At 44.6% G+C, this 26,676-nt stretch overlaps 1 protein-coding gene across 1 annotated transcript; it reads right to left on the bottom strand.

Moving 5' to 3' along the window:
- Positions 1-5,327: 5,327 nt before the first annotated feature.
- stag2b (STAG2 cohesin complex component b) lies at positions 5,328-26,580 on the bottom strand. The gene is made up of 34 exons (XM_076103895.1): positions 26,405-26,580; positions 24,190-24,317; positions 24,021-24,102; positions 23,719-23,862; positions 23,520-23,616; positions 23,262-23,338; positions 22,873-23,077; positions 21,701-21,852; positions 20,417-20,490; positions 20,170-20,293; positions 19,602-19,700; positions 19,324-19,403; positions 19,052-19,159; positions 18,496-18,607; positions 18,251-18,368; positions 18,057-18,160; positions 16,747-16,839; positions 16,546-16,635; positions 16,224-16,427; positions 15,691-15,761; positions 15,484-15,571; positions 15,273-15,353; positions 15,077-15,169; positions 14,625-14,799; positions 14,342-14,481; positions 14,123-14,224; positions 13,882-14,030; positions 12,730-12,858; positions 12,290-12,516; positions 11,289-11,508; positions 10,624-10,731; positions 10,402-10,528; positions 8,335-8,412; positions 5,328-7,293 (listed from the first exon to the last, which is right to left on the bottom strand). The coding sequence occupies exons 2-34, from the start codon at positions 24,231-24,233 to the stop codon at positions 7,270-7,272; spliced, it is 3,819 nt and encodes a 1,272-aa protein (XP_075960010.1). The 5' UTR covers positions 24,234-24,317; positions 26,405-26,580; the 3' UTR covers positions 5,328-7,269.
- Between the last annotated feature and the right edge of the window lie 96 nt (positions 26,581-26,676).

Genomic DNA, 26,676 nt, shown 5'->3' with positions numbered 1-26,676 from the left:
GTGTGTGTGTGTGTGTGTTTTGGAATGTGTGTGATCCTGAGTGTGTTGTGTATGTGTGTGTTTGCATGCCTCACAAAGTTATCTCTCCTATCTGAGCCTACTTGCATCAGTCAAGAGCCGGGTCAGGCTCCAAAGCCCCCTGGGATCAACATGTCACTGTTGCCGCCTGGTGTCACTGACATGTCCTCAGTGACATCATCACTCGGGGACACTGGACAGATGATTCACTTCTCTTCGAAGCTCAGCCGAAGAAAGCCGCTAAGAGTCCGGAGAGCTGATCAGAGCACAGAATAAGGTAGCCCCAACTACCTCAGCAGCGTTGCCTTTGCAACACCCCCCCCCCGAGCAGGTGCGGTGGAACGACTGTAGATTTATATTTTAAGAAGAAGCACAGAGGCCCTGCATGCAGTTCCAGTCCTCATAACAACTGTAGAAAAACATCCTCCGAATGAGCCGTTTATTTCAAATCCAGCAGCTGCTGTGATCTGTTCCTGGGCAAATATACGCATCTGAACCATAGAAAATCACATTGAGATAACCTTATCTGCAGATAGAATGTTATCTGTCATCCTGATTATGTCATATGTTCTCAGCTGAGCGTGAGTCTCTGCAGCTATAAATAAAGGGACCATAAAAATTCCCAGAGGAGGCCTGTAGTGTGTAATGCCTCTCACACACACACACACAGACATGTAAAGCTGTAATTGTGACACGCCCTTAAAACAATAGACGCAAGAATATTCAAAGCTAATGTACACACGTGCACACAGAGCAGAAAAGGGAAGCGTTGCACCCCAGGGAGCACTGTTGGACCTATGGCAACATGAGATGTACACCAAGAAAAACATACACGCACTCTTTAAACCCAGGGAGACATACTGCTGAATCCGAGGATGTCCTTGTTAGTAAGAAGCCGAGGGTACACGAGTGCTCTCAGCCGCATCATCAAAGCCTCAGCAATTACTCCCATGCTCCCTCACTCCGGCATAAATCTGCTCTTATCTCGGCTCGCTGCAGGATCAGGGAATATCAGCTCCAGCATCTGCTCCATCTACAAACCCAGCCACTAAAAGCACAACAAAGTGAATCTGCAGGCATAAATAAAGGAAGGAGGGGCACCGGAAGAAGCACGGAGAGAATCGAAAGATAGGAAGACGGGAGGTGTGTGTGTGTGTGTGTGTGTCTGTGTGTGTGTGTGTTCCGGCGTGTCTTATTTGCCTTGAGCATCTCGGGCTCGCTCGATCTGTCAATCAGCCAGTCAAAAGAAAAGTTTACTCAAAGCAGCTCTGCTGCGGCTCAGGGGACATTCTTCACGGGATATGAAGACATATGGAGTGAGGGAAGGTCAGCAGCTCGGGTCGGGGTAAGAGGTCAGAGTTGAAGGTTTAGTGGTCAGGGGCAGATATGAAGTTAAAAGCAACATGTCATATTTATTGGAGGGGTTAAGATAGTCACTGACTGTTTGTCAAAGGGCCTATGAAGTTAGGATTAACCCCCCTCCCCCCCCCCCCCCAGACACTTTTTTTCCCCCTCCTCTACATTATTAACCCAGTTTGCGGCGGAGAAGTCAGCAGATTCCAGGTCTGTTATCGAGAGCAAAGTTGCTCACACACCTGTATGAGGCTACCGCGATGACGGATGAACAGGCCTGCCAACTATTTTTAGGAGGATGTTTGTTTTCCGCAACGGCCGGACTGAAGCAACATCTTTCATCCTGACCTCTTTATCGCAGCTGTGACCCTGACCTTCCTCCCGTTCCGTCTCCCGTACCTCCTTGTCCTCTCTGCATTTCCTCCTTTCCTCTCTGTGCTGTCCACTCCCATTTCGCCCCCGGGTCAACCACTCCCTGCTCTACAAATACTGGCTGGTACATTTTTTATTTTTATTTTTTTAAATGTTCCTGCGATGTGCAGTATAGATACTCAAATTTACAACCATTGGATGCTACTCCAGCTCAACGCCCTCAGCCCGCCGGTCGTGAATCAGAGACCCAATGTTGCAAGGAAATGTTATAAGGAAATACCTCGGCTCCAGGTGCTGGCTGGGGTTCAGGGGGTGAGAGGTGAGGGGGGGGTCACACGCCACCCCTCAGGGTTCCCTGACCTCACATGACTGATGAATAGTGCGCTAACGAGGACCAGCTCTCTCTCAGTGAGTCTGCACTCTCTCTCCTCGTCTTTGACTATACCCCTTAATTCCCCCCCCTCCCCCACCACCACTCTCTTTCCTGGGGACTGATCTGGCAGCACAAGAGCAGTAACAGCTCTACCTGCTCAACCTTTTAAAGTACGCCGCCATCTGTCGTCTCCCTCGGATTTATAATGATCATCATATCGCATTCAAACTAGGCACTGTCGCACTCTTACATAACCTAACCCCTATCTGCCAGCGCATGCAATACTTAAGAATAGATTGAATAAATTATTATTGGGTGAGGTGTTAAGTCCTGGCCGGCTGTGGCGGTGCTCTCTTTCTAATGAGGCTGCGCTTCGTCATCGCTGGCTTGTATCCACGCAGAAGGGAGGTGAGAAAAGCTAAGCACAGGCACATGCACGACATATACATTGAATCCCCCCCTCCCCTCCAGCATGCACACACAAATGGACATGGCGCGGACATACATCCGCACACCCTGGGCCCATTTGCACGTCCATATCGTAGAGCCAATTAAAGAGATGAGTCTTATTAGCAGAGGTGCCCCGGCCCTCGTTAATCACCGGGGTTTCCTGGCAGGGTCTGGTGACATGCAGGGCTCTCTGTCATCTTTATTAGACCTGTCTCATCACGCGCTTATAAGACACTCGTCCAAACTTTACAGAGACTCGTGATTTAGCAGAGCTGGCTTGGCCAAGAAATGTGTTCAGTCATCTGCAGGTCACCTTTGAATGAGCTTCAAGGGATGTTTTGGGAAAAAAATGGGAGAAATGTAGGCCTTGTGCGGCGCAGTGCTGCATGTTTTGTTTTGTTCCACAGTTTTCCTTCTAATTGAAAAAGCATAATTTAGTTTCTAGTTTCAAGTTTCCTTCAGGGGAGGGGGGGGGGGGGGCATTGTTATGCTCGCAGCACTGCTCAGGCCCCGCTGGGACGAGGAGAAAGAGGCTCCACAACAGTGAGGTGAGGAGAGAAGGTGTAGAGAATCAGATTCCAGGGTCACCCGGGGTAAATGTCACCCCGGTCCCGGCTGAAAACATCGCCTTGTTTTCTCGCCGCGCGGGGCATTCGACCCCTCTGGACCACCTGCAGCTCTGCCGACGACAGATTTCCTCGACACGTTGGACCATCTCAGGCCTCGGTGTTAAAAGGGAGAACTAATCCTCCTGCTCCTGTCCTCTTAAGTACAATGGCCCCGTCACTCGTTCACTCGTTCTGCATACCTTTAGCCGCTCTGCCCGTGTGTGTGTGTGTCAATACGAAGAGAACCGACAGGAGGCAGACATCAGGTTCCCACACTCTATTCATAGCTTTCCACTGGAATCTCAGACCTGTCCTGGCCTGTCTGGTGAAACCTGCTCCTCATAATGAGGGGCATTGATCCTGCTGCTCATTTCACATTCACCTTGACGTCTCTGTTACGGCCCACAGAGCGTCTCCTCTTAATCCGGGAGAGATTCTTTTCCCCTTTCATTGGTTACTGGATATTTCAACCGGGCGCACTGCGCATTGTTGGGAGATGGCACAGAAATGTCAAGGATGGGGTGCACTGTAGCGGACCACGAGGCACCAGGAGATGAGCCTATAGGGCGTTTCGAGCGTCCAGTGGCCTGGAAGTTGGCGTGTCTGCATGCGAGCGGCCGCTTGCCTAATCTGGTGCCTGGTAAAAGATTTTCTCAGGGTCAGCCGCTTCCCTCTGCCCGTCCAAACTGAGGAGATTACGACCAATGCTCTCATTGATGATTAATCCGTGGAAATAAAATTCTAGGACTTTATCCTCTTGCAGAGTACTGAAAAAAAAAGTCTCAACTCTTCTGAGAGTTAATCAATTACACGAAAGAGTTGCAAATAGAGCACACACATTTGAAAAGTTTCCATTAAGTACTTTTCAGATCCTGCTAGATTAGTCCCCCCCCCCCCCCCCCCCCCTGCCCCCACAGTGTGAATCGCGACTCCCAGTCCTCCTTGACCCTCTTTGGCGGTCTCAGCACCAGCCTAACTGATAGGGGTCTGTGGAGGCCTTCAGGTTATCAGGAGTAAACACAAGCTGGAAGCCCCGCGGCTCTGATTTAAACTGAGCAGCCCCGACCTCAGGAACACGACTTAAAACTCGGCACGAGCACGCGCACCGCTGTGGGAACGGATCGCAGAGAGGAAGAGGATCGTTTCGTCACAGAAGTAAAATATTTCAAGTCGGCTAAACTTGCAAATGAAAGTTCACCTGCTGCAAGTTAACTCGACTTAAAGATTGCCTTTGATTCAACTCAGAGTAAAGTTCATTAAGTTTATTTAACTGCAATGTTCTAGTTGTCTCAACATTGTTTTTTTAAGTTGATCGATTCGTCACTTGTTTAAACTTGATACAGCGAGTAAAAAAACAATTGTTTTGTAATTATCATTATCAGCATGGGATGTTGACATGAAAGCACCTCGTCAGAAAACTGGTTAGACAACAAATACACCAAATGTGTTTTCTGGTCTCTTTTTCGGCACGAACGCCTCTAACAGCGCGTTACATAAACGGGCACAGCTCATAAAGACAGTGCTGTCGAGGTAAGTGCTTCATGCACATCGTCCCGACATGTGACGAGCAGACTGACGCGGCGATGGACGGGGCCTCTTCACGTCTCACAGGCCGGACATGAAGGCCGAGCTCTCATTGTAACAGGGCCGCATTGATCCGATGCTCCCCTTTTAGTAATCGCGCACTTAACACAGAAGGCTGTGCTGCTTTCATCCGCAAACCTCTGCTCCCCACTTTTATCATTACGGCAGCTACTCTTTTGTCTCAGCAGAACAGGGCACGACTCTCGCTACGTCTGGGGCCCCTTTTTGATAGTCGACGCACATGTGAGGGCCCGTCGCACGCAGCGAGATGTGTGCACTAAGGATGAAGAGCGCCTGAGAATACATATTGATAGGGTTAGATGCACGTATTATAAAAAGAGTGCAGTAAGAGCACTGCCATTGTGGGGCTGATCAGAAGTCTGCCCTAGACTGTACTGCCCCCTTGTGTTAGCTGAGTGAATAATATTAAAGTGCCATCGCAACTAAACTATATTTACCCCCAAACTGCATAAATGTGCAAAGGAGCAAAGAACTAGAGAAGAATGTGATTGTCCCCAGTATTAGCTGTAATACGGTCATTGTGGTGAAAAGTAAAAAAGTACCAGCGATGAAATGTGTTGATTTTTATTCAAAAGTTACTGTCTCCAGACAAGTACAAATCAGAAAACAGAGTGACTGAAAGAGGATGGGATAATAGACAACAACGTAGAGTGTAGGCAAGAGTGCAGAAAAAATAAAAACAAAAACACAGAAATGGCCAAAAAAAAAAAAAAAAATTAAATTTTGTATATATACACATGATCTAATAAGAATTTATACCAATGTAGTGGTAAGTAACAAACAATAAACAGTACTTTTTCCTTAAAAGAATTTTCTTTTTTACTTACATAAAATAATTAGGCAAAACACATATAGGCTGTTCATCTACTTTATCACATTACATCCGACCACCTCATGTTTCATGTTCTAAGAAGCCAATTATCCACCGTTAAACATGACTGATCCTCTGACATGGAAGATTACTGTGAGAGAAGGTGGCCTCCACGAGCATGTTTAAGGCTTTAAGCATGGAATGACTACAAAATAAAAACCTCAGTAGACAAAACATTTCATTAAAACTTGTGTGACAAATATATGTCAAAATCTAAGCTTTGTCTAGCTGCCATAGCGCTGCTGAATAACGTTCATGTTCAGTATCGTCTGAATGACTACCTTTCACTTTTAACATTTGAAATCTTTTAAGTATTTTGTGAGAGGACTATTTAATGTTGAGAAAACCTTAAAGCTGAATTTCACAAGTCTTTTTCATTAGTTTTATCCAAACTAATTTACACGTAGGAAAAAAGGTAGAAACCCGAAGACATTATCAAGACAAAAAAAACAACGAAAAACAAAAACAAAAAACATAAAAATACAAATTTAAAAATCTTCCTTGATGCATGGCTTTGCATGCTTTCATCTTTTTTTTTTTTTCTTCTTTTTTTTTTTTTGTAGTTTTACTTACATTTCTCAAACTTTTGTGACTGAAGGTTGAAAAGTCGAAAATAAGAAAACCAAAAGCACATATATAAAATCAGCACCGATTCATATATAACTTTTATTTAAAATGTAGAGGTACCCATTTCAACATTATGCTGCTGGATTTTAAAAGAGAAAAAGATGTGTAATTCTTTGACTGAGCTGCTGTCTGCCAGAGCCCACACAGTGGCACTACTGGGAGAGAAATCTGCTCATTGTTGGAGAAAGGGGAGGGGGGGGGGGGTACACATTTCTCGAGTAGATGGTGCTTAGGGAGTGGTCCAAATCTTGGGGTAAGCTCTAGGACTTACTGCTTAACAGTGTGGAGCGCTCAGTGGACTCTGGGAATCTTCACAGCATAAAGGGGATCATGACTGATTCTACGCGACACCTCGACATCTTAACCACCAGTGGTTATCAGGACCTCCAAACAGGCCCAACAACAGGGAGGAGGAACTAAAGAGATAGAGGGAGGGGGGCAAAAAAAAAGAAAAGAGAGAGAGCACAGAAACAAAGACCTCCATCCACTTGGCTAACACAGTACAAGCAAGCTACTACAGTCTGTTTATAAATTACTACTTCACACCTGGTAACTTACAATTGTAAAAAGGGTTAGACATAAACAAAAAAAATGTATCTTAAGTTAAACACACCAATTCATCCCCGTTTAAAAAAAAGAAAAGAAAAAAGGAAAGAGGAAAACTAAAATAAAAAAAAGCTATCGTGGATTTTTCTTCAGACACGTCTCGTTTCTAATCGGTTTGGAAGTGGCCTGTTACACTAGTTCAGAACAGGAAGAGCTTACCCAAGATTATAAAAGTAAATATTTGAAACAATGTCCTCTCTGAGCAAGCAACACTGAGTGTGGGTTGTCATTGGTCCACGTGGAGTACAAGCCAGACCTTTTCTTTTTGTTGTGTGTTTTTTTTGCTTTTCCTTACAGAAAACACTTCTGTTTTCGCATCTAAAATTCTCTTTAAATACAAAGCGCCTCTTCTTTTATCCCAGCGTCAAAATCATCTGGATATTAGCTTAAAACATGGACACCCCAAGGACCTAGAGGAAACCAAAACAGGGGGGGGGGGAGAAGAAACATTAATAACCAGTTATTAAGTCTGAAATAAAAAGGAATGGGTAGGCTTGACATGCCGGTATTAAAAAAGACAACATAAATAGAACCACTCTGGCCTGTAGTCGGAAAATCACATGAATAATGAGCCAAGTGTTTGATAATCTGTCACATTGTCACTTAACATCCAGTCCCACAGACCGCGTCTAACATCAGACAGAACAAAATGCAGCAATGCTTTGCCTGAAGCCAGCTCACAGCAAAAGGTAGTGGAACAAAATGCTCAACATTTTATTTATTTATTTTATCTCAAACTGCATCGACTCCCTTTGACTTTCTGCCGTTTGAGAGTAAAATCTCCTCGACAGCCACATCACCTCTAAAATAAAATGGATCTGAGGCAGACCGGTTGTGTCAAGAGCCAGAAGCTGAGCGGCTAAGAGCGCCGCATTCTGTTACTTTGTTCAGGAACAGCGAGATGGAACAAGACGCTACGTGTTCGGCGAGGAGTAAAGCCTGCTGTGATACTTTTTTTTTTTGCCGACAATGAAATTGTTCAAAGTTGACATAACAGAAACACCCACACTTTTCTTTCCTCTGCCCTGTAGCTGAGGCAGCGTCTGAGAAACGCTGCGTGTCAAAGCTCAGAGCAGGAAACAAGCCCGGAGGCAAACCCACGGGCTTTCTGAAGTTGGGAAACAGGAGTTTAAGGTCGGCGGTGCGTTCTGAAATAAATCAAATTTGGCTCGTTTACAGTTAGAAACGGTGGCTTTGCAACCGATAGGAAATGGTGTTTGGCTGCAGAGCACACAGGCCGGTCAGCTGAACTCGTCTTAATGTTTCGCACAGCCCCAAATACAACACGCCTGCACGTGGTCCACGGAAGCCACCTATCCTCCGTTTACCTCCACGGAGTTCTACTGACTTCGTCTGAGGAAACCACCGTTCTCAGAACAAGCTCCTCCAGCTCATTACACAAAACACACCTGGACATCTTCTAAAAGTGACAGGAGGCAGATGCTGCTTACCGATTCGTCCATGATAGAAGCGGGGTCGAAGTAGTCCGGCTTTAGCTCGGACCTCTCGCGACGGTTCTTTGAGGGCGGCTGGAAGAGAAAGGCTGCGTTTAGACAACTGTACCCGCAGCGACAGCTGCATCGGCAGACAACCGGTATGTAAACAATCTTTGCCCGTACTTAAAAATACTGGAAATGAAAAACAAAAAACAACGTTGTGACATTATGGCTTTTTGCAATATGGGTTACAATTTAAAAAAAATACCACCAGCAATGATTTAACTCCTACGGCTCAATTTCAGGCATGGGATTGGAAAACATACCAAGCATCCATCAGCACCCCCATCATCTGTTGAACAGGTGGAACTGTCCAGAAGCAATCACTCTACCTCTGGACCTCCACACACAGGGCTGATTTAAAGGTTTTTGACTTAAAAATACGCAATTTCATAATTTTTGATCAATAATATTATTATTATTATTATTATTATTATAATAGATAACGGCCAAAACGCCTAAAGACAAACTTGTTAAATAGTGAAAGTAGATTCATTGTTCTATTATTAACTCATATCAGTCTTTGTCCGAAGAATTCATTCTTATGGAAATGTAAAATATAATTCTGTAAATCAACAGAGCAGAAAACTAAATTATGTTTCTTTAATTATATTTACACAAATAAAAACAAACTTAAAGTTCACTTCAAATATTTTACAAAAAGGAGCTTGTAGTAGTAATAATAATAATAATAATAATATTCCAGTTCTCTCTGGTCTGGCACATGTGAACCAGCTGACAGTGAGTCGTATATGACGTAATGAGTACGTTACTTATTTGAATTTGCTCGGGGCCGTTAAACCGATGAGGATGACAGACGGCAGATGGGCGACTGAGAAAACACGTTGGCCTGAGTCATCATTCACTCGGAAAAACTAACTGTCCAGTGTTTTGATATCCCAGTGTTCACAGTTAGTCTATTTTGTAGACCAGACTATGTATGTGTGTGTGTGTGTATATATCTTTTAATAATTGGATCCATGTTTTCGATGAAGTATAATCTGATCCCTGAACTGATCATAAATGCAACAAATGGAGTGAATTTAGAAAAACTAGGTCGATATTCTGGTTGATTGATTCAATGTGACATCTGAGTCCCAGCACTAGCGTAAGCCACCAAAACAGACATGTTTCTGGCTTTACACTCCTCGTATATGGTTCTGTGGCGTTCGGCTAAATGGTCAAATGAATTAGTCATGTTGCCTCGTGGTGTGGCGACAGTTGCTAGGCACCGCAGAGAGAGTCTTTCATTATCTTTTCAAAAACACAGATACATAATTCCCCCCCCGAAGTCAACAATTCTCTTTTGTCTTCTTTGCTCATTTTGATGTTGCGTGCAAAGATCAACACGAGCTGCTTGTTATTGATTTTTGCATGCGAAACAAATCTCAGTCTTTTCTGAGAATAACCGACTGCTTACTCCCCAGAGTGTGCACGCATGCATGTATGTGTGTGTGCAAAACCAGCAACCCAAACGTAATGAGCGTTTGACGTGCAGTCAGGGTCTCAGAGGCTCCGGTTCTCAGCTGGCGCCGGGGATAACGCGCTATGAAACGAGGCTCACTGACAATTTCAAGGTTTTTGAGGTTCTTAAATGTTTGTTCTCCAAGTATCTCAGGACGACATTGTATCCAGTGTTGTGACCGTGGAATAATCAGTCTCCACGAGTCTCCAGATGCAACATCTGGCCTTAATGTCCTACGACCAGATGTCACATGTTGCCTCCTATTGGCAGTTTTACGAGGTGTCTACGTCTTGTTTTTAAAAGCCTGTTTGTTGTGTGATTTGACCTCGAGGCTTGTTGTTCAGTGGGGATGTGTGTGAGGGAGACCCAAGCAGGACAATGAAGGTGTTGAGGAGGAAACTGATACGTTTGGAAGACGTTAAAGTACAAGAAGATTTAATCCGTCAATCACAGCGACAAAAACTGCAACGTGTTCAATTATCACAACTAGCATAGAGGGATTCACAAACACCATTGTTGGGCTTTACAGCTTAAACCCAGTTAGATGTGGATCTTACCAGATCAATGTCCATGGTGTCAAAGTCCATGCCTTCATTGAGGTCGTCTATACGACCCTCAGATGACATCATCACATCCTCCACAATTGGCTCTTCGTCTTCCTCCATAAGCCCAGTGCCGCGACGACTGCAAACGCAAAGCATTAAACAATTATGGAATCGTGCATTTGATGAGATTTTCCAAAAAGGCAGCTTGACGCACAAAGCGTGTGCGTGTCTTACATGGCCTGCTGCAGATTGGTCCTGAGCTTGGCGTAGTTCATGGCTCTTTCCTGCTGCTGGCGCGCCTCCTCCTGCTGTCTCTGAGCCAGCATCCACGTCACCTGGGAACTAAAAACGCACAAGGGAAGCAGCAATTAGCACATTTCTAATGCAGGTATTTGCTGATTTAACTGGGGGGGGGGTGTATCACAAGCACGTCAGACACAACTGACGGCCCGCTGGCCAGGCGCCTATGGAGAGTCGGGTTGGATAAGTAAACTAATCAGTCACCGTCCCAGTAGGGCCAACACTTGGCAGGCTGCGAAACATCTATACAGCATTTTACCCTGAAAATTAATAGCACGCAAATGGGAGATTTCATTGAACTCTTTCCTAATGCGTGTTGGCTCGTGCTCTCGTCCTCTGATCCCATTCTAAAGAGAATAAGTGATCCACTGAGCTGTACGATGGGCCTGGATGCATTTATTTATCCAGGATAATTAAATAAACGATAATTATAGAAAAGGAAATGATCATGAGAGAGTTTCTGAAATGGCGGGGCAGCACAAAAGCTGATGTATTTAATATCTTGTACGTATTAAACCGGGACCCCCTTGTAAAGTGTGTCGTACTGAACTGTGAACTGTCTCCATCGTTGTGGGAGTGCGACAGTGAGGCATACGTACTTGTAGTCCAAGGGTGTTTGATGGTGCTGCGGCGTCTGTTGATGGTGTTGTGGGAGTTGGTGGGGTTGCTGCTGGTCGTGGGGAAGCGGATAGACCCCCATGAAGCTGTCGTCGCGGCCCCTCTTCGGGTCTCGCATGGCGGTGGAGGTGAGATGGGGCGACGGCAACATGACCGGGGTCTGCATGCTCTGCTGCCACACCTCGCTGCTGCTGCTCTCCTCTGGAGAGGAGGAAACAATCGTTGTGAGTATGGGTCGAAGGTCAACGTTATCGTGATGTGTTCAAATGTAATCGTTATGGAGATATTAATATCATCTCGACAGTGAAATCCAAAAGCAAAACAAACCTAATTAAATTAGGGGCCAAGAACATAACTGATAACAACACTAATCTAATTTTGACCGTATTATAACGTCAGCCTTTATCAAACCTAAACAAATGTTTTCCTCACCGAACACTGCATTTTAATGCCTTAGAAATTAAATTAATGTTTATCTTGAGCAGGTCTTCAGCAAACACAGACACACAGACACACAGACACACAGACACACAGACACACAGACACACAGACACACAGACACACAGACACACAGACACACAGCTAAATGACTGTGTGATTGATAAGGAGCAGTTTGACTCTTCTGACTCTCTCCCACCATCTGCTGTTTATAATCTCCCAGCCCATCAGCTGAGCCCAGAAATGCATTTGGGTTAATCTGGGTTTGAAACTCTGCTTTTGTAACATCATTGCAGGGCTATAATGTATGGAGGCTCTCATGGAGACCTATTTTCAGTGTGTTTGTGCATTGGTGTCAGAACGCTACACAATATTCACGGCTCGGTAGGTTTTTTGTTTTCAGCCTAATAATGAATACTCGTTTACATTTATTTTAAAAATGTAAACATTCAATATTCAAGTAAATGCCTATTTTTTCCCCCTGAAGTCACAGCTTAATTAATCCCATTATTGATGACTTTGCTGATTCCTGAGTGTGCAGTACCCTCTGGCAGCTTCCTCTTGGCCGCCGACGTTCCCGCTGTAACAGCGGGAGGCTTGATCTTCTTGGAGCGGATGGACGAGCCTCTGCTGGAGTAGCCGCTCATCACCGACATGGTGTCGTCATCGCCGCCGGCCTGCAGGGAGTTCCTGTAGGAGATGAGGGGGAGCCAGCAGTCCTCTCGCTGCAGGGCCATCTGGAACGTCATGAAGCGCTCCAGGTACATGTGGCTGAGGAGAAGCGGGGGGGCGGGGTCACACAGACAAAGATGAACAAAAACTCATGCATTTACAGACACGAGCAGGTGCAACTGGAGGGTAGGAAAAAAAAAAGAAAAGCCTCAACCATGCATCTGAGACACCAGTTGCACCAGTTGTCCAAAACACCTGTTACACTGACGCCTCCCACCCGTCGACTGAGCAGAAAAACCAACAACAACTTACACAGTCCTCTTGTCTTGTTTCATAAGCTTCGAGGAGAACTCGCTGAGGATGTCCAAGAACGCCAGGTTGAGGGGAGGGCCTCCTTCTCCCTGGGTACTCGGATCCTTAAATGCAAACTCGATACCGTCCCTGACAGATGCAACGAGACGGAGAGGAAGAACAATAAGAATGGGGTTCATGGGCACAAAACATGAAATAGTTGATCCGTACTGTTCACTCGAAGCTCAAATTCAATTGAACTGACGAGGACTGAGATGCTTTTATTCATTTGAACCAGGGACTCTGGTCATGTGGTACACGTTTCAAACCACTAGACCACCAGCAGGCCTCACTTAACTACATCACAACTTTGAGACTATTTTTCAAACATCAGTGTGTCTTCCTGAGCATGTTTGGTTTTTTTTAAGCAGCAACATTGCTCTGGAAGCTTTAACATTTTAAATACTAGCTGGACAGAGAGCAGAATCTTCAGCCTGTCTTTTATTACTCAAACTCCTGTCGCACATCTGGCATATCCCATTACATGGTGCACCCAGATGTTGCACAAGTGTAAGGGATATCCAAGCTAGCATAGCGAATGTGCGTACATCGGATTTTCTGGAACCGTCCTGAGATTATAATATAATAATCCACTTGAGAAGAAACATCATACAATGTGATGGGAAGTGGGGTATTTGCAAATGTGGAGGATTGTGTGCCGTTCATACAATCATTTCTCAATTGGTGCTGAAAAGAAGCATTTAAAAAATATTTTCTTAGTTAAGAATAACAATGTTGACATACGCCGGTGGGTAATACTTCACGTAGCGACAGAAATTAAGTTACAAATGTAGGATCACGACATAAGATCACACGGAGCTCCTCTGATAAGTGCTTACATGCAACAGACCAGTTTTGTGTTTACAGCACTGTTGCTCTTCTGTGTCTTTGAACAGCCTGATGGGTTTATTTTATACTAAGTAACGTTAGTGCATGGGAATGGGCAAGACTGCAACATCTTTGCACTTAAGCCTCTCCAGAATAACACGAAAACATAACATGGCAAGAAGAAAACAGTATTCAGGGAGTGATTTGTCGAACATGACAGCTCCCAGATGCAAGGCAACACAAGTGGAGGAGGAGCGACGCAACGAGAGCAGACCGAAGCCTTACTTGTGCAGCATGGCGATAGCGTCCCTGGTTTTGACTTGGTCCAGACCGAAGGTGAGAGAGAATCGACGGGCCAACTCTTTGATGCCACAGAACGAGGAGGCCGAGCGGTCGAACCCGTGACCCAGATCAGACAGCATTTCGTTGAAGAGCTTAGCAGGAAGAGAAACGTGAAACATCAACAACCCTTTAAAAATGCGACAAACGAACCGACGGGTCATAATTGCTGAGTGTGTCCACTGACCTGCTGCAGACTGAGGATGAGTGTCTTGGCACACTGAATCTTGTCGATTTGCCGAGTCTTACTCATCGTCTCCTTGATGATGTCACCATAATCGTTGTAATACTGCAAAGAAAGCGAAGCGGTACAGGGACGTTAAGGATCATCTCTGTACATGTCTAATAATAAGACAGACGATGCATCCACTCCTGAGATGTGTTGCTGCTGCACAGCCCGGCTTACCCTCATGTACTGTTTAAAGATGTCCGCTCCAGTCTTCATGTCCACCACGCAGTAGATGATCAGTTTAGAGTAGGCAGCGAGGAGGTTTCTCCTCTTGTGCAGAGCTTCAATCTTTACCGCCTCATCGTCCTGTTGACCATCTGAGATGATTGGAGAAGAAAAACAAAAAACAAAGATGGCAGTTCCACAAGCTGCACATTGGCCAATTTGAAAAAGCATCTTTTTACTTGCTCTCCTCGCAGGAAGAAAATGAGCCGCTCCACTGGAACATTTGCATTTGTACCTGTGCTATTCGTGTCGTCGTCCTGGTCTATGAAGACGTGGTTCAAGATAAAGGAGAGCAGCTCGGCCGTCAGCGAGTCCTCCGGGGAATAGACCAGAGGCTCCAGGTGTTCCCTACCTCCGGACACCATCTGGTGGCTGAAGATGAGCAGCAGATCACACAGGATGGTGAATGCCTGTAGGAGGAGGAAAAAAAGAGAACAAAAAGTTAAAACTCAGTGTGCTTAAGTGCAATGCAAAAGCATTCCTTGCACATCGGGTATTTAACAAGGTTTCCGAGTCTAATTAAACATTTGTAACCAAAACAGCAACAATGAACAGAAGCCAAACCACCTCTGAAGAGTTGTTGATGAGCCACAGTTTACGCTCTCTGTCTTGCTTTGCTTTTAACTAGATGCTACGACCACTGCTGCTGCTACACATGTACATTTGTTGTGCACGTATCTGTGTCACCTGTTCTTTGACGGCCGTGTTGACGTTGGTGAGGTAGCGCTGACACATCATACAGAATGCCCTCATCTGCTTCCTCAGGGTCACCATGTCATCCTGATTAGAGAAACAAGATTTTGTTTTTTGTCTTTTTAAGCATCACACGTACATCTATCCAATTGAGAATAGTGAAGGTGCATTTGTCTTTAGGAGAGCTCACCTTCCTGGAGCTGCCCTCAGATGTCTTGGCCAGGTGCCACAGGATCACATAGTGGGTACACTGCAGCGAGTGGATGACTATCTGCTCACCAGAAGAAGAAAACAACAATCCCAGATGGGTTAATATATATTACTATTCCCCAAAATGATAACTTGTGGAGAATATATAACTTTACTTGTGTGTGTGTGTGTGTGTGTGTATATTTAATAACCTGCTCAGGCATGTCTCCATTCTCTATGCCGGTGTTGAGCAGCTTGAAGTTGCTGGTAAACAGGTCCCACCCCGACAGGTCGTGTGCACTGCAACAGATTTGAGAAAGTGTCAGACACAAGTACACAGAATCACGGGTACGTTATTGTAGCACAGGAGACGTGTGTGCGTGAGGGAACAGGTACTCGAGGAAGAATGAATGTCATACTTGTGAAACGCTGTGATCCTCTTTAGAGTTGACAAAACCTGATAAGCATCATCTTCATCAGCCTCTTCACCCTGGAAGGAAAAATGTTGCAGCCATGTTGAATCAGAACCGTTTATGTGCCACGGTACGTTGCACGCACAAGGAATTTGACATGGTGGGTGGTGCATAACATTAAACAATCATTGAGAATTTTAGAGATCAAGACGTTTAATCATCTGTTCGGGACTGAGCCGAACGGATGTTTCCAGATTCGTCTGATAAAACCGTTTGAAATGAAATCCATTCATCACAGTTTGAGACTAATTTGCAGGTGAATCAAAGTCTGAATTTACAGTGACAACTTGAGAGCTTATGTAAGGAGGCAGCCGCAAGACATGTCTCGGCAACAATACATAACGGAAGACAAACGTGGCGGTGATAATAATGGGTGGTAGAGTTGGCGGGTGTAGGAGAATAAAAGGCCGACTTTAACAAAAGAGCAACGGGTGAAAACATGTTGACGAGGGCCGCCGTGTGCGTCCTGTCGCTCCTACCTCTTGTAGAAAATCCTCCAGTAGTCTGTTGAACTTGTCCACCAGCTCATCCAGCAGCTGGGAGCGGGCAATGTCCACCCTGTTAAAGATTGTGAACTCCTCGTTGCAGAGGGAGTGGTAAGTCTTGGAGCAGACCTCTAAAACCTCAGTGTCCGTGTGCTTCTCCACAATTTCCCTGATCTGACGCAGCAGGGATTCCAGGTGCTGGATTAGAGAGAGAGAGAGAGAGAGAGAGAGTCAGTGAGGAAGGTAAATTATCATTATGTTAAATGAACTGTTTCCAAGCTTTGGTAATTTGATTGGTGTCTGATAAGCGTCTTACCTTCTCTAGACGTCCTGTGGTATAAATCTCCAGGTCAAAATACTGCGGCAGCTGCAACAAGTTAGTCACCTTCTCTGCATCCACAGCGTACTGTAGAACAAACATTAAACACAATAGCTTTGTGATTTTATGAATACACAGCTGGAGTGAACAGCCCTACAGATGAGTGCTTGTGGAGAACAGAGAATGGCTGTGACAAACCTTGGCCAGTAGAGGGGGCAAAGCCACAGCAAACAGCTCCGTCATTCGGGTTTTGTCATCCAGCTGAGTCTTCCTCTCTTTTGCCGTCATCACCTGATCACAGATGCAATAAGTTAGAGGCTCGTCCTCGCAGCTAGTTGGTATTCATGTAAACAAAAAGGTCTCCTCTTGGAACGGTTATTTTTCCACCGGGCATTTAATGTTAATTTCAAGTTGTATTCCGTTGAATTCATGCGCTGCTTAGATGTATTCTTGACAATATTTGAGCCTTATTCCTTCAGCTGGCGGTGTGAAACAGACTTGGGAGCAAACAAAAAATAAATATAAAACAATGTCCTTCCATAACTTATGATCACCACAGCAGACATAAAAGTAACCTGAGCAAAGTAACGCTGCATCCAGTCTGACACGACTCCGACATTGCAACACACGGCTCAAGAAGCCGACGTGCGAGTGAATATATGACATTAATTTATGATATTAACAGAATATAAAGTGATTTTTTTCTTTTCTTTTTGCAGCTGAAAGAATAAGGTTAAAATACACCGTGATGATCGACCCCGGTAACAAGTGAACCTCCGCCGTGGAAATGAAAACGCAGAGTTAACCCTGAAGTTACCTCGCTAACCCCAAATACTGCTTTGTAGTACAGGCCTTAGGTCTTTTAAAACATTCTAACGTATCCTGTCATTTCAATAAAGCGTATTCTTGAAACGGGCCTCATCGGCACAGCTTTCAAATATACATCCAACGCCAAAGCTCCAACATAAAAAGTGTCTGTTCAGCACTATTACATCTGGATTGTACGGTCTACAACATTATGAGATGAATTCTGGATTAATGTTAATGTTTAGTTATCATGTCAGATTACACATAAATCCAAGGGGAGGGAAATAGATATACATCAAGCTGATAATATAATAATAATAATAATAATAATAATAATAACCAGCAGAATATCTGGAAATATTTAGCAGGTTCTGTTATCTCAAACCAGAAATCAAATGTGTCAACACAAGCACAAAACATTGCAGTAGATTCACCACTATCAAAAATGAAACCTATTTCTCTAATACACTCACACAAATAAAATCAAACATTCCTAAAAAACAATCCTTTTATCTTTGGAACCGTCTTAAACACAGCTGTCAGACAACACAATGAAGAGAGCCTGAAGACATTACGAGCATTGATAATGGTTGGATGAGTTATTTAAAGACTGTCTTTGGGCTCAGCTTGCACTGACCCAGCTCTGAAGTCATCATGGTGAACCCGGGACATGTTAGAAGAATTCAAATAAAAGCTCTTACCCTCTTCCCTGTGCCTCTTCCAACAGGTGGGTGGCATTCAGCAGCCTGGCGTACAGTGCACAGCATGATCTCAATCAAGGCCGTCTCTTGTCTGTCTGTAAGAGCTGCAAAAAAAAGACACACGAACAATCAGCATGATCTGGATCACATGTGTGCCCCGAACCAGACCGATAAGTGACGACGGTTCGCCGTACCTTCCTCTCCTGGCAATGGGTCATCTAGCAGTAGGCTGATCATACACTCCCAGTCCTTTAGTAGCTCTGGACCGCATTCCCAGAGCGAGTCCACGAGGTAGGCCGCATGCTCATGGAGCTAAGGAGAGAAGTGTTCACACACACACGTGAAGGACAGATGGTTTAATTGCTTACATACTTTAAATAAAAGATAGAAACTGAAGCCCTGCGTGTGACAGTAAAAGTGAAGTAGCCTCGTAACATACCTCACTCTCCAGGAAGAAGAAGACAGTGGTCTTGATGAGGTTGGCGTTGGCGCTTTGTCTGCCTCTCCTCTTCGGGGCTCCTTCCTCCTCTGGTTCCCGCTGGCTGAACAATCTGTGGGAGCATCAAATATTAGTTTGGTATCACACAAAAGCAACCGCGGCATAATCCCCCAACTGCATTTCTAAAGGAGCGGCAAGACACAAATGATATCTCATGAAGAGAACTGACTGAAACCGGTCATTGAGCAACTTCATCTTCACAATTGGAGTTAGAAGTTAGCGGTTTTTCCCTCTTTAGTTAAAGGTTTTACCCGTCACCAGAGTCCACCTGCCGTTCACTGCAGCAAGGTGAAAAATAAAACCACGGGCAGTCAGCAAAGACTAGATTTTCAGGAGGTGAGTTACTCCTTAAATTCTCACTAAACGGTCTTAAATCCCTTTCTCCTCCGTCCCCAACCTGCCTCTACATTCATTTTCCTGAACTCATTCTATGCTTCTCTGTTCAGCCATTAACACACATTCGACTCCTGCTCAGTGGGACATTTGTCCGACATACTTCTTGAAGAGGAATTCTCCGGCTGCAATGGCGACAGGTCTGTGTGCCGAGTAGACCAAGTGATAGACACTCTCACAGTCCTCGGGGGTCAACACCTCGTCCGTACTACTGCAGAGACAAAGAGACAAAAACCCAAAGAGTCAGTCAACGAAAGCGCCAAAGTAGCGCACACACACACACACAAAAAGCATAGACGTATAGACTACGCCCATCTGATAAAATGGGACCGCAACACATCAAATACAATCAAGAACCAAAGCACGGCCACTTACTTCAACACTAGAGTGAGAAGTTTAATCGCTTGCACTGCAACATCGTACTCTTTGTCAAGAGTCATGGAGACAATACGGTCCTATGGAAAGACACAGACGACAGATTTAATGAGCTATTTGAACAAAAGGATTAATTTTGATTAGCGAGTGAAATGATGCCAGGTCAATCCCAAATATACACAGTATATACACAGAGCATGAGCCCAGTGTTTGTAGATGTGTGAGAAACAATAAAGCTGGAGGTGTTGTGTCGACGTTGTCCAGCAGGTGGTGCTGACCTTGAAGCGGCTGGTGAACAGCTCCAGTCTCGCGTTGAGCTCTCTGTTGTAGTAGAGACCCTGCAGCGCTGTCAGACACTTCAGACGTACCTCGCCTTGCTGGAATAGACAATTAGGAAAGCATGGACCAGTTCTTCTTCTGTGTTTACAAACCTAAACTGAAATACACAACATAAAAGCACTGGAGGACATTAATAACCAAGACTCGCCTGTGTTTCTATTTGATTGCCTATTAGACCTGTAAAATCAATGCTGGAAAAACAGCAGGCTTCAATCCCACCTTCTGAATTGTTTACAATCGAGTTATTGATTGGGCCTTTTTACAGCCCTGCACAGCCATACAGGTGTTTTCACTTACTCCGGCCGATTAGACATCTGCTCAGGCGGCTGTTGTGCACAGCTATATGGAGAATGATGTGGCGTCGCCAACCGCCACGTAATAACAGAATAAAAAAAAAGTTATGCTGTAATAACAGGTGCAAGCAAACTAAAAGATGTCCGTGTATGTCCACACGGTGCTGAGAAGAGGTCTGAGGAGGAAAAGTAAAGAAACGCTCCTGTGACCCACCTTATCGTGCATCGTCCAGCCCACGTACTTCAGATAGCTGTCGTTGAGGAAGGCGTCGCTATAGAGTTTCATCCACACTCCAATCTCTTCAATACAGATCGCCCTGATTTCTGCTATCGCATCCCTGTTAGAACAGAACATCGTTGTTTTTAAAAGGTTTTCCATAACAGCATCAACAACCAGTATCACAGTCACACTCGTAGATGATATAGATGATATAGATGTGCGTTATTAGGTGGAGCCATACCGATATCGATGAACGAACACTCCTTTGAATATTGCATTCATCATATTTTCGATCTCGTCCTGATTTTCTTGGAGCTGAAAGGAGGAGCAGAACAACAACTCGTGAGCTCATTTGTTCGGTCAAACATAAATCCCGACTGAGTAGAATGCTACATTAAGAGGTGACCGGGGGGGCGTCGTTACCATAACAGGATGAGTGACAGCCAGCTAAGTCACCGTGTGGTGGAGCCGCACACTGAACTAACAGATGGATGCCCGGTGGGACCTGCTGTTGTGCAAAGTTATTAAAAACGGACAATCCTAGCTGAATAGCACAGTCACTGCTGGGCCATCACCTACGGAGGTGCTTCGGTTCTAAAAATGGAACAGCTTTACGGTCATGAGCCAGAGTAATTCAGAATCATTTATTTTTACACGTATCACTGTGACTGGCCTGATAAAATGTCTTGTGGGGAGGTGTAACCTGCATCGTGTTAACATTGTGTAGGACGCTGTTCAGGCTTTTAGAAAATTAGATTGTGCCTGCTGACACTTAATTCTAACCACAATTATAAAGCTGCAGACGATGAACTATGTCACGCTTGCCGGTTACTTTGTCTGGCAGGAGGAGGGGGGGGGGGGGGGGGGGCTCCCTGCAGATCATTAGAACTATTAAATGCTGTTATTGGGCTCAGTGGCAGATTGTAAAAACTCACACTTCATACACAGACATTCCAGCTTGTTCTGGGATGTCCAGTAAAAATCATGAATGAAACAACCCACTCCTATCTTCTCATAACAGCCACTTTTCTTTCCGAACGATGGCGTAGAAAAGTGGTTGAAAGAAAACTGGCTTTATAAAATAGGTAATTGCGTTAATACGTTTTTCTAACTACATGAGAATAATAGAAATTACTGCAATTTACTGGCCGATAAAAGGCAGAGCCCTCTGCTGTGTTGTTAGTTACGCTCTGTACTCGGCAATGAACTTCAACGCTAGTGCCGGTGAAACTAATCGTTTTCCACAACTCTGTACGGGCTTTTATATTACATAAACAAAGAGCAGCGCATACATATCACAGTGAGTGCACACTACATAAAAAAGGATGTGTCGTTTGCGACTTTCTGAAAAAGTTTCCACTAAACCACTGCTCAAAACCACCTGCATCTGGATGAAATTGGCTGATCCAGAGAGAATCTGAATCATCCAATGGGCATGTCGAAATGCAAAAAGTGATGTGCTTAAGAAAAAGGAGTAAAAAAAAAAAAACAATAGGCAGCAAATGGCCATGTTGGCCCCTCTTACCTCTTTGCGTTTCTGCAGAAGCAACTCCAGCCGGTCATTGGCCCGTTTGGCCAGGATCTTATTCCTCTCTGCCTCATACTGGCGCTGAGTGTTGTCCATGTTGATGCTCAGGTTTAGAGCTACATTCACCAGGGCTGTCATCAGCTTCATGGCTGCCAAAAAACACAAGTCGCATCAAGAAATGAGAAGAATCTACACACAACACCAACTATTTCATGAAGTAATTAATAACTGTCTTACAACACAAGTGTGGGACTCTACCTGACTTGACATTTCGTTACTGTCTATAGTGTCGTGGATGTGCAACGTAAACTAACCCCTGGATAAATCAAGGTGCCCTAGTATTAAAGGCAGGTGACATAAAGGAAATTAGAAAAACATAAACAAAACCTTGGATGGGACTAAGTTGGAAACTATACGAGGTAAACAAACTCCATACAGTGAGATTAAAAATCCGTAGCTGCATCCATTATTCCATTGCCACTGCACAGTAAGAAATAATTATAACACGCATTACAACCATCTGAAATAGCTCTGTGGAACAGACCCTCTCAAACCTGACAGCTAAGTCCAGTGACGGCATCAAAACATGAAGGCAACAAAAGCACTTTGCAGTTGCACACTGACAGGTGAGGACAAAGACGGGTTTCCTCGACAGAACATTACATGAATGTTTTGTGGTCCCACCGCCCAATTACATATGTTGATGAAAAATGTATAATGCTGCTGCATAAATGATATATTCTGCATGCCTCCGGCAATTGTAGAGCACCTGATCTGCTCCACCGGGGGCCTTTGACACTTCATTTCAGCGGGTAAATCGGCTTTCTTATTTGTACACAGGCACAGCCAATGATAAAAGGTGTAGGTTATTCCACTTTTACACGGTATGAATAAGAAAAAACACCCGTGTGTGCGTTAAGTGTTGTGACTTTATCAGTGGTTATATTTATTATATCCATAAATTACAACACTACAGCCAAAAGTACGCTATGGCCCCAGAGCCCTCCTAACTGCTACTTATCCCACACAGATATCGACCCCGTGTGCTTAAAGAATATGGCAATTACTGCAATTCATCACCGACGGCCAAATACGTCTCTCTCTCTCACTCACTCGCACACGCACGCACGCGCACACACACACACAAATACAGACGCGGTTCATCCTACCTGCCAGTGTTGAGGTGTGTCTGAAGGCTCGGACTTGAGAGTCTGATAGTCCGGTGAGAAGGGAGATGACTGTGTCCATCATGTACTCATCATAGATGATACTGTATTGACACTGGCGCACGAGCACCGAAATGAATTCACAAAAGCTTGATTTGAACTTTTTCCACTGGGGTCCTGCTATGGTTAGAGGGTAGTCACCACTGTCCTGCAGAGGCCACAGAGGGAAGAATGTCAGTAAACACAATGACTTCACACAGCTGCTGTATGTTGCTATCTCGGTCTTGCCTTTGGCAAATAAAATAATACTAAATGTGATGTTCAATCTCAGATTACACATTAGAGATTCATGGTGACTATTGTTGTGGTTATACTGGAAAACATGAAGTTACCTCATCGAATTCCTCTGTCATTCGCCGGATGATCTCAGAGTTCTGCATGTTGCGAAACATTTCTCCACTGACCACACCTGATACACAGAGAGGGGTTAGACAGGAGACAACTTACTCAACGCTCAAGTAGACCAACGCTGGGAGAAGGGAGTACCAAACATGTCTGAGTGGTTCTTTAGGTCACACAGATTCAACTGGTTTCCTCAATGCATTTAAAAAAAAAAAAAGGAGTAAGATACCTAAAACAGACACGCATACCTTTACACCCCGAGCACTGGATGAAGAAATTGATGAGATCTAGTAGCGCAACGTCTCTGTCGTGTTTGTAAGACTCAATCCAGTCATCGACGACAGACTGCAGGAAACGAGGGACAGATTAGAACCATTCGTGATTTCATTTAACTGAAGAAACAGATTTTTACAGTGTCAAATATCTCAAATGTCTTGCCATTCATACCTGCATTGCACTCTTGCCCAGCTTCACCACCTCAAACAGCATCATGTTCTCCATGCCATTCTCTTGGTGGTGGCCATTTATCCGGCCCGCTCCCTTTCCTCCTTTGCCTTTCTCCCCTGCTGCTTTCTTCCCCTTCTTTCCACCCTGGAACATAATAAAAGAGCATAACGCATTGTGAAGAGTGAGCATCAGTGCAGAGAAGACAAGGCTAATTGAATGTGCTCTTTACTCATAGACGTAATAATGTGTTATTTGACCAGGGTGTCCTGATCCAGGCCAAGAGCCATTTGTGCTTTCAATACCTTTCCTTTCGCTGAGGTTGTACTCCTTCCATCGAGATCCTCAGAGAAGTCTGTGTCTGAAGAGAATCGGGTGTCTGTATCCCTGGGGGACACAAGCATAGTATTAGAATGAAAATTCATATCAACCTCAACCTTTACAGAGAATTTAAAAGTGGAAGAAAGCACTTACTGAGTAAAGGAGAACTCTGATGGTATTTCTGGTGCTGCTATCATTTCTGTAACATCTTCTGGATAACTTCAATTTATGACTGGCTTGAGATCCTCAGAAATTACAAGACAGGATAGGTGGCATGTGACCTAGAATACACACATATATATACTGTATATATGACACAGAGTCATTTATAGAGATACACACACATGTATACTTATTCCTCATTTCAACACAGCAGAAACAATAAATGCTACAATAAGCAAACATCTACACGTTAGCAGATCCTCTGTAGTGAGCAAATGTTTCTTTGATGCCTTTGAGAGAGAAAAAAAAGAAAAACGGTTTCACATGGTAACAGTGGGCGTGCACTAATGCTCCTGTCACGCTCTGCTGTGCGGCCATTGGCTCCCTCTCTTTCCCTGCTCCCCTTGGTTTACAGACGTCACGCAAGGACCATTGGAGTGTCTTCCTCAATGGCCAAATATGGCACTGCCCTATCCGCCCCATACATATCTCAACCAATCAAAAGACAGTATCAACATCAACAAGATACTGCAGGCCACAGAAAAAAAACTATTGCATGGTTGTGATGTGTAAATCGGTGGCACATATATCAAAAAAGAGAGCAGAGGTAACATTCAAAACTAGGATTCTGACATTGTCCATAGCTCAGAAACACATGTAAAAGCCTTTTGGGAGTCAAGGAAGACAATAAAAGCACCTCAGAGAAATCTGCTTAGTCCTGAAAAGCTCAACTTTACCGCTACCCATCATATACCCACTCTGGGTGCGTCTTTCTGTCCTCACACACTCAGTGATGACATACCGAGTGTGTCAATCGTATTCTTAAATAATAACAGCGTTATAGTGGCGTTTATGAGTAAGCGAGAAGACTTTCAATGAGATTGTCAGATATAAATCAGATGTAATATCAGTCACGGGATTCCCTTTCACAACATCATGCACACGATGGCCCACACATGCCACATTGGGGATCTCATCACGCACATTTTATGTATATATAGCGATCGAAGTAAAATCCCCCTCACAGTCAACGTAGACTCATGAAACAGCACTATGTGTGAGGAAGCTACGACTTTGTGAGTTTTAATTTAACTGCGATATTTCTTGATTTACGAGCGTGTGAAAGCGCTTATTTCCTTGATAGTGAGAGGAGATACTGCGTACCAACACGACGGGATTCTATGGGTGTAGACTGAAAAAGTGGCGCCAAATTGGTCAGTGTATCTCATAAACGTGTTACTGCAAAGCGAGACTAGATGATCCGAGATTAAAAAACGGAACTGTGAAACCCAACAGTGCACGTTTCTGCAATTCAGCGATGCACAATCTACCCGCTCAGTTCCCTCCAACCACGCCGACGCGACTGCGCTCTTCGTCGGCTCCTGTCAAAATTGACACCGGTGCGTTGCTAGTTGCTAGCGCCGCTAGCTGAGCAGCTAAGAGGGTTTTGGCGTTCTTTTCACGAGCGTCGGCTAGTTGAAATGTGATCGAGTAAGCGTGCTGTGCTCAGTGCGAACAAGCTGTGATTTACCGATAGACGCGTGCCGTGCATTTTCGTTGGATATCGAGAACGTTCAAGTGTTTTCCAGCTCTATCGTACTTAGACCATAATAACAAAACAACGCAAGCCCTACTGTACTAGCGCATGCTAACATAGGCTAGTACACAATGACGCTAGTCTGCAATGTTTCCGAGGACAATGACCGCTTTCTGACAACAAACCAGTCGAACCCAGTGCTTGTCCGAAGATAAAGCGAATAATCCTAACATATAACGCTATGCTGCAATCAATGAGCTGATAATAACTACGACTAGTTAGCTATGCTAACAGCTACTGCTAACGTTACCTAAAAAAACATCACGTCCTTGCGTCCTCCATCTTGCCTCGGGAGTTCCAGTGCCGTATTGCATAAGCAACAAACACTTTGTTTACAAATATATAAAGTGCAAATAAGTTGCTTGAAACAATAAAACGCTTCCTTGGCCTACAAACTAAATATTTTTGCGTCACTGTGCCAAAAAACCTAGGTCGTTAGCTTGCTAACAACCGAAGTAGCCATGTACCGCGAGCTAGCGAAGCGACTTGGTTCAGGCAGGCATCCGCGCGCAGGGCTCCTCGAGAGCTAGCCTGAGCTAGCGAGACGGCTAGCAAAATACAAATCAACTAACTTCCAGATAGCTCTCCGCCATTTTACAGCTAACTTACCTTGTTGTAAAATGCAGTCCCGGCAGAACCGTAACTTTTACTATTCTTATACAGCTTCCGTCTGAATCCCACCAATTCTGTAAAAAGAGTTTAAAAGTCGCGGTCAGAGGCGGTTTCGGACGTTCTCTCACCCCGCTTGCTCCGTAGTTCGGTTTGTTGTTTCGACGACCTGGGAGGAGGAAATCCTGGTGCAGAGCTACCACCTAGCGGCCACAATGCCCGCATTAGATACACAGTTGACGAGCTTCCATCTAGTGGTCACTGACGAACAC

The sequence above is a fragment of the Anarhichas minor genome, unplaced genomic scaffold, assembly GCF_050575085.1.
Source record: "Anarhichas minor isolate MPS153535 unplaced genomic scaffold, ASM5057508v1 ptg000028l, whole genome shotgun sequence".
NCBI lineage: Eukaryota > Metazoa > Chordata > Actinopteri > Perciformes > Anarhichadidae > Anarhichas > Anarhichas minor.
Note: the sequence above shows the minus strand (reverse complement) of the source record. Positions and strands in the feature narration are given on the sequence as shown.